The 14,155-nt window shown below is 33.8% G+C and overlaps 1 protein-coding gene and 1 pseudogene across 1 annotated transcript; both read right to left on the minus strand.

Annotated features, from left to right (window-relative positions):
- Positions 1 to 1,768: 1,768 nt before the first annotated feature.
- LOC149142631 (pectinesterase pseudogene) lies at positions 1,769 to 13,180 on the minus strand (annotated as a pseudogene).
- Positions 13,181 to 13,421: 241 nt separating this feature from the next.
- LOC149142632 (F-box protein GID2-like) lies at positions 13,422 to 13,850 on the minus strand. The gene has a single exon (XM_089451535.1). It carries the CDS (start codon positions 13,848 to 13,850, stop codon positions 13,422 to 13,424), a length of 429 nt encoding a protein of 142 aa, XP_089307661.1.
- Between the last annotated feature and the right edge of the window lie 305 nt (positions 13,851 to 14,155).

Genomic DNA, 14,155 nt, shown 5'->3' on the forward strand with positions numbered 1-14,155 from the left:
AAGGAGCAACCATCCACCAGAATACATGAGTAGTAACCGGTGCAACTGCCATTCTTGTAGGATGTCCTTCACATACATGGTTCTTTCAACCATTATAAGTGCATACATGTACCTACACATGTAAATCCCCCTACGGTAGCATCATTGGTTTTATCGGATTACTTTTAACCCTCCTCTCGGTTTGATGGGATCACCCTCAACCATGCCACCAAGGGTTATCATCCGCCAAGGCTCAACTAAGCCACCAAGGGTCAACATAGCCACTAAGGCACTCGAGCCACTCTTGGCCACAAACGTGACACTAGGGCACTCGAGCCACTCTCGGCTACAAACCTACCACTAGGGCACTCTAGCCACTAAGGCTCCCCAAATACCTCACTCAATGAGGCTGAGTGTTTTCTTGGCTAACCCTAAGCCATGCCACGAGGAATTTGTGTCTCACTTCACTATTACACGTGGTTTATAGCTTATCACAAACCGACACTGTAAATACAAAGTAGTTTTTAGATTACCACCAATTGTGTTAGGGGTACACATGCCTTACAAGGCTTACAAAACAACTCCACCTCTTGGAGTTACCAAGTACATACATTACAAAGGCCACTACAAAACATCCTAGACTTGCTTACTAATAAAATGTGTGGCTCATAATACAAAATAAGATTGAGACTATTCTAAAACCACAAAAAAACTTTCAAGCCCATTTGAATGCTTTTCCACTCATCTTGGATACACCATATCATTTATATGCTCAAACACACCACTTCTTTCCCACATGAATATCATTGGCTTTGTACATTTGAGACTTTGACACTGTCATTTTTAACTTTGGCATATTGGTCTGCCATCTCCATAAACTCACTAATTCTAACAAAATGACTTCACATTGAGGTGGCGAATCTCAATATCTATACCAACTTCCCATACATACTCATCTTCACCCATATCTTACCCATATCTTGCACAATGCTTATATTTCTATATTTTTGGAACGTAAAGGCAAATAGAAAAATTATTAATCGAGAGGAAAGACTCCTTTACCATGAGAAATCACTTTCGGTGAGGATGAAAAAATATGGCAGTGTCACACATACTATGACACACAGTATGGACAACGTTGGATATCTTCATTGGCATGGACAACGTTCAATCTCACCATTGGCAGCTTAGCGAACATGAGGTGTTCCGGGTTTCTCTAGAAATAAGGGTCTCTCCAGAAAGAAACCTTTTGTAGCAGTTCAAATCTCATCAAAGAGAGAACACCACACTTTATGTTCAATTTGCCAAAGTGATTGACACAAAAATCGTCGTCTAGAGTCTTAGCAGATGCAAGTCTTCCAGCTACACTAGGAGACTCATCAATCTACTCCTTGCGCTAAGCATGGATGTGTTTGCCTAGAGCTTCAACACTTGGCTCTTGACATCAATTTTCGAGAGTCTCCACACAACCGTGAATAGAGGCTGCTACAAGCACAATGAGGAAAAGGTAAGGCGATGCACAATGTTTCATTGATTCTCCCACCAAGCGGAGACAAAATGATATTGGCACCCAAACTTATTCCATAATTGACCTTTGGTACATTGGCACCCAGATTCAAAAAGAAACATCCACATGCGTAAATGGGTACACCCCCATCAGGTCTGCAGGCAACCACGTTATTGGATCCCCGAAGGCTCAAAAGAATGTTGCGAAGGTCAGGGTTTTGGTGAGAACCATGGCACCGCAACAGATGAGCACTCAGATTATCTGGCTTGAGCTATTAATCACTCAATAGCCCGCCCATTTGACCCGATTTGTAGTGCGTGCACTAGGGCCGCGATTCATATATTCCCCATAGTAGAGGGTGCTGAGGGCGAAGGATCCATTCCATTCGAACCAACCGATGGGTTGAATCAAGTCGCCCAGAAAAGACTGCATGAAGACAGTGTGAGAGTACTCTTTCCATGGCCTCCCAAGGTATGCCTCGAACGAGCTTTTCACTCGAACGAGGTTCGGGGCTGCCATCACATTACAATTCTGAATGGAAATTCCAGTGTTCTCATTGGGGTCCTCCCTTCCCTCAGCGATGTAAACAAGCTTCTGTTTCTCAAGGGGTCTCCGCGTGAGGAGATTGGAATCCTAAATAATGACAGAACGCTCTGAGGAATAATAAACCAACGTCGCAGATTCGTATTGGAGAATTGCCAATCTACAATCATATCGTTGTGGTTCTGATCTCTTGATCAAGCTCTTTATCTAAAATAGAGGCGGCTTCTCCCAACAACAATTATTCATTCAAAAAACTGAAGTGAAATGCACACTAGGAAAATACTCTCTATTATTTCCCTCAACCGAGGACTGGCCAAGCCCACCAGGGGCGAGGTCCTGTTGTGATACTATATTAAATTTCCCTAAAAAAAATCTATATCTCATTAATCAAATATGATATTACATATATATACCAAGTGTTGTTTCAAGGTAGGAAAACTATTTTGGACACACAATTTTTTGGTTTAGAGAATATCTCAACCACACAGAAATCTAGGAAACAAAATAGGAACACATTCTTCTAGATAGAAAGAATCACAACTCACACAAATATGAATTACATATTCTAACAATGTCTAAGTGGAAATTTCAAAATCAAAGAAAGTATTAAATTTAAATTTAACAAATCAAACCATTTCCTAACAATTTTTAGAGTTTAAAAAAAAAATGGACTTCTAAATTCCATTTTTGAATGTATTTGACTCTTGGGTCTTTGTAGGTATTTTCTTGTATTTTACAGATATAAATTACTAACAGATAAAAAATGATTATAAATCTTATTACAAAATCAAAAAATAGTTTTTCCATAAATAACATTTACAAGAAAATCAATAGTTTTTATAACTATCATGGAATTTATAAAATATAACAATTTTTTAAAACTATATGATTTTATCTTTTGGAAAAACCTAACGAACCGAGATTCTTCATATACATAAATATAACCATCCAAAACACACAGATTACTTAAAAATACGTGTCATTGAATAAATTTAAATTTAAACACTTTCTTCTGCCTCTTGGCCTCCATTGGCTTGAGAATGGTTTGGGCTTTCATGTTTTCACAGATAAATTGTCGTCCTCCTTTAATATAACTTGAAACAAATTCTCTGTCGATAAAGACTTAGCAAGCTGTTACGTTAATTTCCAACAGAGTATCAAATCCAGAAGAGTCCCACATCTATTTGTAAAGCAGCGGGGTGTTAATTTGGTTGACATTTTTTGGAAAACAGGCTTGTTCTAGGTCGAAAATTTTAAAGAAACTACCAATAGAGCATTACAATATCTTCGTGACAACCTAAAATTGGATGGAGCTCTTGAACACTGACGTTTCCATAACAGGCCTTTCTTTGATTCTTGTAAAATAAACCTCACTGGAACTAAAGAAATGCTTGAGATTAAGGGTTGATATCCAAGTAGTGGATACACCACACTACTACCTTGGACACTACAAAGAGATCTTGAAACCGGAAGAAATCTGTAACTATGTTTCTAGAGAGAGAGTACGCAGCGAATTCAGTGGAACATAAATTTACCAAAACTCTTGTTCCTTTCCATCTCACATAAATTAGAAAGTCCTCTCATTAAGCCATGACAAATTCAAAAAGAAAAAAATAAAGAGATGCAAAGAAAATTTACTGATTTCCAAGGAGAGAACCCTCCCTGATTGTCGCGCGCGAAAGTAAATTCCCCCAATTCCGATGGTAATTTAACACACACCACTAAGTCCCTGTTTCGAACCCTCTGACCTCAGTTCCTTTGCAATGGAAAAGAGCATGATCCAGAACAACAAAGACCAACCTCGCATAAACAAGAATGACAAACCATCCAGATGTACTCCACCTGAGTTTATAATTAGCTCCAAAGATTCATAAACTTACGTCAAAAAATGGAGTTATTATCGGATAAACCACACTCCCATAAAGATATTTCTGAGATGAAATCCTAAAGATATATGGGTTGGAAGTCGAGACCATGGCATCCTCCAGCCCAGCCAAGCCGTGCCGTGCCGTGCCATGCAGGGTTGTAATTTGGGTTTTTCTTTATGTCCAAGATTTTTCTCTTCGACTGTTTGGTCTTAATATTTCTTCTCAATAAATATTATGTTTAAATGTTTTTCTTTTCAGTAGCTTTTCATAATAAATTAACTATTCGTCAATTAACATTTGATTAAAAAATATTATATTTTGGAGTTAATATAAATAAAATACTTCAATTTGCACATTAATTTGACATAAGACTGTATTTAGTGAGAGAAAGTAATGGAAATTTAAAAAATTAATAATACTTTTCAGTATAAGGGATATATGTAATTCTTTCATTGAGTCTAAATCTAATGTGTATAGCATGCAACAAATGTGTTAGATAAATCAATATAATGTAAATATTTTAATTCACTATGAAAAAAATAACAAGCTAAAAATAACCATATGAAAATTAAGTCATAAAAAACATTGAATCCATGTACTAGGTAAAGGTAAAACTAGGCATTTGTCTATAAAAATGTAATTATTACATTTTATCTAATATTTTTGTCTACATCCATCCACTTGTCAACTCTTCCACTTTTCTTACTGTAATTTTTCTCTATATTTGAAGTTTGAAAGTAGACAAATTCAACTATAAAATAAATTAGCAAGTACCAAGGAGATATTGAGTAAAATGTAATATTTTAATTACTATTTCCCCCCACTTTGTCACTTTTTATTTTTGGACGGTTGTAATATATAATGTAATATTATATTTTATCCACTATTTTCCCTCACCCAATTGGTTTTTTATAAAAATAATTATTTATATTTGAGGTTCATATAATACATTAACATGTATGTAAAGAGTTGATCTAAATATGGTGGATATGTTGTAATGTTTTGCATTTTTACTTGCTAAAATAGAATAAAAACACAAAATTAATAGTTAAATTTATAATTAATAATTAAACTACCCTATATCCATCTTAACTCCAATTCTACCTAGTGTGTAGAGAATCAAATCTCTTTTCACTTTGAAAAGATTTTATCCTCGAGCGTATTGGTATATCTCAAGTTATAGTCCATCAAATATGGATCTAAGTTGTTCTAATAAAATAATTCTCCTCAAAATTTTCACATATTTATCATAAGGAAAAGAACAAAATGACTATATGACTTATTAAATTGTAAATCTAGATTTTGAATGGCATAGAACTCTCACAATACAATATTATCAACAAAAATCAATAAATATTATACCATAAACTCTAAATATTATAACAAATTTTATCCACTACAAAACAAAAAATAACTTCATTGAGAAGCATATTATAAATAAACTTTTGTTTTAAGGTAAACTAAAAAATAATAGTATTTTCATCCACTTGAGAATATTATTACGAATTTATGTATTTTTATTACAATAATCTTTCTAATAATAAAATATTATATTAAGTGTAATAGAGAAAACAATAAATTATTTTTCAATAAAACTAATAGAAGTAGAAGAAAATGTAGAAGAAAATGTGAAAGAGTTTGATAATTATAAATAGATAGTTAATAATTTCAAAAGAGTTAATAATTATATTTTTAGAAGCATGCACTAGTTACTAAAAATGATTACTATTAAAAAAAATCATATAAAAAATATAAAATGGTATAAAATCCCTATTAAATAATTAGTTATTCAATATTATATTACTTAATTATTTATAATATATATTGTAGTTTTTGTTTTGGGTCATGCATCACTAGGAAGCTGCCTCAATAATGAAAATTATTTTTCCTTTTTTGTCAAAATATTATAAGCTAGGTGTTTTTCAAAATGAATTAAAATAGTAGTGGATAGAATAACAAAAATAAAACTATAATTAAAAGGATTTATATGAGCTCTTTGAGTTTTTTTAAGTTTCTTCCAAGAATACATTAACACTATGAAACAATGAATAAAAAATTGAATGAGAATGACCTTCATGTAGCCATCCAAAATCACATCTCTCATCTACATTCAAGGTATTGTGGGAAATTCTAGCATTATAATGTAAACAATGTCATGTTTCATGGAAGATTTTTTCAACATGGATTAGGCAAGGATATCTTGTCAATGTTCAAAATATCTCACCATATTGACCCACCTTCAAATTTGTTTGTTAATGACTACAATGTAGAAGATGGTTCCTATGACATATGGATAGATCATGGACCTTTAGGAACTGGGTGCACCAACTTTTTTTGTTAATCACTACAATGTATAAGATATGTTAGGCCCCTATACTACTAGTGTAACCCCCTATTGTTATTACTATAACCCACTTATTATATTGATGTACCCATGTAGTGCCCATATTGTTACTATTGTGCCCCATAGAAGCCCAGTATTGTTATTATTGTGCCCTTACATTATTATTGTTATGTCGGCTCTGATTATGTTATGACCCCTTAGACTCCTATATATAGAAAGGAGGTCTTTTCATTTGTATCATCCAAGAGTTGTTCATTTATGTAATGTAAAGGAGGTTGCCCCCTCGAAGAGGCTAAATTCTAAGGCGTTGATCTATCTTTTCTATCTTTTCTTGAGCTGGACTCATAACATTTGGTATCAGAGCTTTGATTCTAGGGTTTCGCTGCTCCAAACAGGTCATCGTAGCATTTTCTCTATAACCTTTTTTCTGTGACGTTTTAGAAGTCGCAAAAAAAACCCCATTTGAGAATAAATCGCGCTGAACCTTGGGTCCGAATTTCAAAGCTTTTCGCGCAATAGTTGCAGAGATATGATCTGAGGAAGTTGGTCTTTTTGCAGACTCCTGAATTACATTCAAAACAGGTGAACTCGGGAAAATCATCATAACTTTCTCTCTGGGGATCGGATTGAAATTTTGTACGAAGGTACAAAAAGAGGACGGACTGTAGTTTCTTGTATGCATTTTTCAAATCCAAATATTGAAACAGTGACTCGTGGCATGTCGTACAAGTTCGCTCTACTGAACTAGTCTATAATCACGTCATCTTGGGAGATTGTGCATAACTCTTTCTTGGAGAATCCAATTTGGATCCAATTGGTGGCATTGGAAAGAGGACATAGAGGGTTACTATAGGTCACAACTTTAGAACTTAAAGATCCGAAAGTACAGAGTTACAGTCGTTTCAAGGTCGAGCTCCTAAAATTAAGAAAAAGCAAGATGAGGAGTTTGATGGCAAGGATTAGGTAAATTGGATACTTTAGATGGAGCAATATTTTGATCTACATGGTGTACAACTGTTACAAAAGGTATGTATTGCATCTTTATATTTAGAACCAGATCAATTTTTATGGTACAAAGGGCTTTGTTCTCGTAAACAACTTGTTAGGTGGTCAATTTTCACGGAGGAAATGATATCACATTATGAGGATACAAAGAGCAACACCTTCTTTAGAGTGACACCACAACAATTGGAAAGAGTAAAAGGGCTTTGCGACATAGTGGAAAGCAAAATTATGGAAAACAGGAAGCGTACCCCTCACAACTATAAATACGGAAGTGTTGTTTCTCCTAGCCTTCCACAACCTACAACGCTTACACCACAACAATTGGAAGAAAAAAGAGAAAAAGGGCTTTGTTACAATTGTGATAGCAAATGCATTAAAGGTCATAAGTGTGCTGATAAGAAAGTATTCTACATAGATTGTGAAGATGAAGAAGAAAAAGAGCAAGAAAGGTCAAAAGAAGAGGATATACTCTAGGAACAAAGCCTAGATTAAGAATAAATAAATTCGACCATATCTTGTAATGAATTGGCGGGAATTACCACTCCTCAAACCATCAAGATAGAAGGACATATCAAGAAGAAAAAGGTGCAAGAAGCAAAAGATCACATCGAGAAAGAAGAAATGAATCGAACCATATCTTGTAATTCATTGTTCCAAATTACCACTCCTCAAACTATCAAGATAGAAGGACATATAAATAAGAAAAATGTTCAAGAAGTGAAAGATCACATTGAGCATCAAGAAATGAATCTAACCATATATTGTAAAGGATTGGAAGTAATTACCACTCCTCAAACTCTAGAGATAGAAGGACATATCAAGAAGAAAAAGGTTCACACGGTGAAAGATCACATCGAGCATCAACAAAAAGTTCTCCAACTTTTAAAGGATAACGCCACTTTGATGCTAAATCAAATGAAACAACAGGTAGATCAACATCGTAGTGAAAAATGTTTTGATGTAGGTGATTGGGTATTTTTACTGCTACATCTCAAGCAAGCTATTTATGAGAAGGAAATGTTGGCAATACTACATGCACTTAAAAAATGGCGACCTTACCGAATGGGAAGACTCTTCAAGGATGAGGATGTGGAAGCATTGTTTTGTGCTATTGATATTATCCAACAAGATTGGATAAACGAAGCAAGGGATGAATGGAAGAAGGATGAAGAAGTATGGCCACTTATTCAAAGGTTGCAAAAGATCCCAATTCAAACAATATTGCCAGAAATTAAAGAGGAAGGAAAAATCATATTGGAACGTGGAGCAGTCATAGAAACAAGAACTCGAGAGCTACGAAATCGATCAATTTCAGAGTATCTCATCAAGTGGAAGAACTTACCCGCTGAATATTCCACATGGGAGGACAAGAATTTCATACAGAAGCATCAAGAACTACTCAAGCGTTGAGGACAACGCTTTTTGAAGGAGAGCGGCATGTTAGGCCCCTATACTACTAGTGTAACCCTTTATTGTTATTAGTATAACCCACTTATTATATTGATGTACCCATGTAGTGCCCATATTGTTACTATTGTGCCCCATAGAAGCCCACTATTGTTATTATTGTGTCCTTACATTATTATTGTTACGTTGGCTCTCATTATGTTATGACCCCTTAGACTCCTATATATAGAAAGGAGGTATTTTCATTTGTATCATCCAAGAATTGTACATTTATGTAATGTAAAGGAGGTTGCCCCCTCGAAGAGGCTGAATTCTAAGGCGTTGATCTATCCTTTCTATCTTTTCTTGAGCTGGTTTCATAACAAGATATTTAAAATGATATCATTGACCTCGAGGAAAGAGGTGCACCTTTTAGTGAGTAGAGATACACGGACATATTACCTATCTTGTTGGCTGCACTGTGCAAATTGCTTTGAACATAATGTCCATTTTAGAGATGCCCATATGGTTTACAAAGATGGGTTTTTACTTGAATAGTGAATTTGTGAGAGAAAATTACTTGACTTTATGCTTATGTTATGGGATTTTCTGAACTCATGTGTGGTGAGGGACAATTTTACCTTGTTAATTGTATGGAACACCCACTTTCACCTTGTTAATGGTATGGAACACTTAATGAACCACGAAAGAGATTCATTTCTTTGAAAAAGGAATGATAAACAAATATAAAGATCCATACAAATCATTAAGAGGAGCCATACAAATCATTAAGGGTTGTTTAAATTTACTTGTTTCTATGGGACCCATGAAGTGGAAGTGTCTATACATTGTACAAAGAGAAAACTCGCTTTTACTATTGAAAAGGTTGTTCCTCCTATTGTGGTAGAGATGTTTTTGTAATTTTTTTTGTGTGTCCCTTTATTATGCAAAATCATGTAATCATAAGTTCATATTATAATTATTCTTTTATGTAAGGGGTAATTGTCTCACTTATCCTTTTATACATATTCATTGTCATAAATATATATTTTTATATTTCACAACATGTTCCAAATTTTTAATTACTCATTATTTTCTAGAAATTTAGAATTCTTGGGTTAGCTTTTTATATTTCATAACATGTTTGAAATTTTTAATTACTCACTATTTTCTGGAAATTAAGAATTCAAAAAGATTTATATTTTCATTTTGGAAGTAATGGTATGGTTGGTCTATCATAAAACTTACAAAGAAATTAAATGCTAAAAAAAAAAAGTAATGCAGATGAATAGTAAAATAAAAAACTCAAAAATGTATTAAATTCCTTCAATATTTATACTATTATAATTGTAAACAAATTATTACTAATTACAAACAATAAAATTTAACATGATTTATATTAAACATCATTATCACATATCATTGATGACCTTCTTAATATACTCTTTAGTATACTCAAGAAATAACGAATTGTCATCCCACATCCCATTACACTCACTTGTCATATGAGTGGACTTAACTAGCAACCTAATGGGATCTACCTTTAGATTTGATATGCTTTTAAACCTGGATTCTTTTGGTTTTTAGTAACTTGAACTACACCGTAGTTTCCTTCCATAATTTATTGTTCCTCCAAAATGTTGGAAATCTCTTTTGAATACTATTTGAAGGTGTGCTAGACGAATTGTGATACTCATATTAGGCCTAGTGAGTGTGACATAGAATTACATGTTTTTTTAATGGTTAGATTAAATGACACTTTATTATAAATGCATTTTCCCAAAACCATTGTTCCATACATTATCATAAAATGTGGTTTGGTTTAGTGTAGCACATGGTTTCTGAGTTAATGTATCACATGGTTTCTAAGTTGATGTTATAAAAAAAGTAAGGGTGTAAGTGTAGCATAGATGAGAGCATGAAATACATGTTCCTCTTTTATATAGTTATGACAAATGACCCATTGTGTTTTCTTACCCAAAAAATTATTTGGTACTTTATGATAAAATGGGTTTCTTGTGTTACATGGTTTTTACGATTATGTTTTCAAATAAAATAATTTTGAGAAAAAAAAATTACATTAATGTAAAAAAATACCATTACAATCGTATTTGGAAAAGAAGAAACGAAAATAATTTAGAATAGTAAAAATACAAATAACAAAATCAACACCTTGTAATTCCTAAATATTTTACTTGTTCTCTTCTATTTTATTTTGATTTTTATTTTCTTTTGTCCATTAATCCAAAAATATTATGACCAACATTCAACCCCTTTCCATTTAATTTTGGAGAAAGAAAGAATGTTTGACCAATATCTATAAATATGTGAGAAAGAAAGGAGACATGGTAAGCTCCCAACAAGTACAAAGAATTGGTGGGATACAAAGCACAAAGTAAAAGCATTGAGAAATGAGGAAATGAAGTAGAGAATTCAAGAAGCAAAAGAGAAAATCTTAGGGTGGCATACCAACTAGTAAAACTAGTTATATGATTGTATAATATCTATATATAATAATAAATCATTTTCCCTATCCAAAAGAGGAAAACAAAAACTACCCTAATATAATGACATCCATATGAAAAGTTAAAGGTGATAATAAGAATGAAGTTTCCTTCTAGGTATAACTTCTAGTTATATAAGGTTTTTTGCAAACTCCCACGTCCTTAGATCATTCATGTCATTAGAAGAGGGAAATTGTAACTTCCTATTCAATATAGAACCATAATACAATAGTAGGAGCTCCTAGTGTATGGGGCAACCATCATCCCTTGCTTTAAGTCTAGCTAACCAATTTAGGCTTATGAAAATCAAGATTTGAAGTATACAGTTTGTGTGGTTTAACTAGTTTGGACAAGTTAACATAGATAATTTGCAAAAATGCTCTGAAAAAATTAGAACATCAAGCATAGGAAGTATTTTCTTATCAAGCTCAAGTTTTCTATATTTTCAAGCTCTACCTTTAACATTGTATCAACATATTTGCTATGGAATACCTAGTAGAGTTGCTACTATATATTTAACATTGTATCAGCATATTTAAATGGAATGCCTCATGGAGTCACTACCTACCATTGGCCAGTCACTACCTACAATTACATATCTAGATGAAATTCCTCATCCAATGGCTACCTACAATGGGCCAGTAACAAAATACGATCGGGCAATCAAATTACTTGGCCAATCACTACCTACAATTACATATCTAGATGAAATTCCTCATCCAATGGCTACCTACAATGGGCCAGTAACAAAATACGATCGGGCAATCAAATTACTTGTCTATAAACACCTGTATTTGACAAAAAAAAAAAAAAAAAAAAAAAAAAAAAATAAATAAATAAAATAAATAAATAAATAAATAAATAAATAAATAATAATAATAGTAATAATAATAATATAATTGAAATGTAAAATAAAATCAATAATCATATACATAAATATTAATCAAATATTAATCAACACATTCTAAATCTCCTTGTGAAAGTTGAGCCACCGACAGCATCAAAATGATAAAAAGGTAATTCTGCATTGCTCTCCCAAGTAAACAGATGGAATACGGAGGTTGTGATGAAAAGGTAATGTTTGCATTGTTCGAGTAAGTAAACACATGGAGTATGGATGTTGTCATGTTTTCTATTGTTTTTTGGACTGAGTTTACAGTTCCATAAAAATGAAATCTAGATTATTAAGACTGGTAGTTTTAATTAACAATCCCAAATCCAATTTATCTTAATAAATATCATGTTGCCATCTAAATCATCTTTACCCTAACCTCAATAGCTGAGAGCACACACCACCCCACAAGTAGTAAATAATTGTAAGTTGATATAAGATGTACTGGACTGATATTCTTTTATAATATAAGGATATTATATTATAATTATATTTTATTGATTTTAATTGATGTTTTTATTATAGATTTTATTTCTACATTATATTCATTTAAATACATGGGCTTACAGAGATTGATTTAGAATAATATAATTGATTTCAATACACCAAATCACATGATATTATGATATTATAATTATGAAGCTAATTTTGATGATTTATATATTTCAGTCCACCCACTACACTCATATTCCATAAATATAATTACCAAATATGCTATCAGAAGAGCCCAGGAGTTCGACAGAAATGAAACGTGAAGCAAATTTTGATGCTTTATATATTTCAGTCCACCCACTCCACTGATACTCCATAAATATAACTACCAAATATGCTATCGGAAGAGGCCAGGAATTGGACAGAAATGAAACATGTCCTGCGATTAAGGTTTTTGAAGAAAATTAACTCGTCAAAAATACATCTTTTAAACTTCTCGACACTTTTATTTACATAAAAGATTTAAACGTCAAATATGTTTAAAGAGGGAATTTCCCGTCAAATTCCAACCAGCCAACCCTGGCTGGGAGACGAGTGCCTGCCACAACGGACTGTTGGCAATGAAAGATTACCTAGGATAAAAGGCTTGTGGTTAGTTGTCGTTGGCCTTGGAAAAGGAAGATCGATGGGATTCGTCCCGTATAAAAACGCCTTCGGCATAACTATATCAAAAACAAAAGAAAAGAAGAATTTAATATCGTCGATCACGGAAAAATGTCCGAATTAGAAAGCCACACTGTGTAGATAGGGTATAACTGAATTAAAATCAGTAACCGCGTGCAAAATTACAAAACACAAAACTGAAGAAAATGGATTCTTAAGTATCAGAAAAGGAAGAAGGAAAAAAATACTGATGACGATAGAAGGAAGCATGAAAAATCACAGGAGCTTTTCAACAGAATCAATTTTCCATCCTGTAAAACCCAACGGGGGTTATGAAAGTTTCGTCGTCACTTAGGTAGCCCTTGTTTCTGCCCAGGCGCTCGTAGCAATCCATAGAGAAGAGAGAAAGCGAGAGTGGGATGACCCCATCATTGCTGCAGGGCCTGGTGTGAAGAGAACGATAAAGAAGTGGGCGCAAACGAAGAAAGAAGAAGCGCCGATATCCTCCCAGCGCTATCACCACGGATCTCACATTCTGCGACACCCCCGCTGCAGGCCACTCCTTTGTGCAAAGCCCCTCCCACAGCCTCTCCGTCTCCACAGCACTTTTCCACTGCCTGTTCACACAGCTTGCCATGGCCAGGGACTTGGCATCCAGATGCCTCAACACTTCCAGCACTATATCTTCGTTGTACTGCAGCGGGCACCACGAATTCAAAGAATCCATACTCTCTAGTTGCAGATAGAAGAATACCAAGGGTTTCAGGCACTACTTACAAGCAAGAAATTAGTGTTGTGGAATCAAGAAATATGGTGAATGGCAAAGAAGGATACATCTTGTATTAAATATACGACTTCACCCTATTAATGTTAGTGGAGAGAGTTTAATATGAAACAGAAAGGTCCCCGCACATTAATTTGGTTTGCAATAGGAGGACGCTACCAGACACTAAAAGTATGGCTTTCAATTATTTATTTGGAAGCAACGGAGAAGCATAGTTGAAAGAGGCTGCCCCTAACGCCCCATCTTAT

Source organism: Pinus tabuliformis, chromosome X (genome assembly GCF_031772625.1).
Source record: "Pinus tabuliformis cultivar Carrire ecotype Pingquan chromosome X, CPIR1, whole genome shotgun sequence".
Classification (NCBI taxonomy): domain Eukaryota; kingdom Viridiplantae; phylum Streptophyta; class Pinopsida; order Pinales; family Pinaceae; genus Pinus; species Pinus tabuliformis.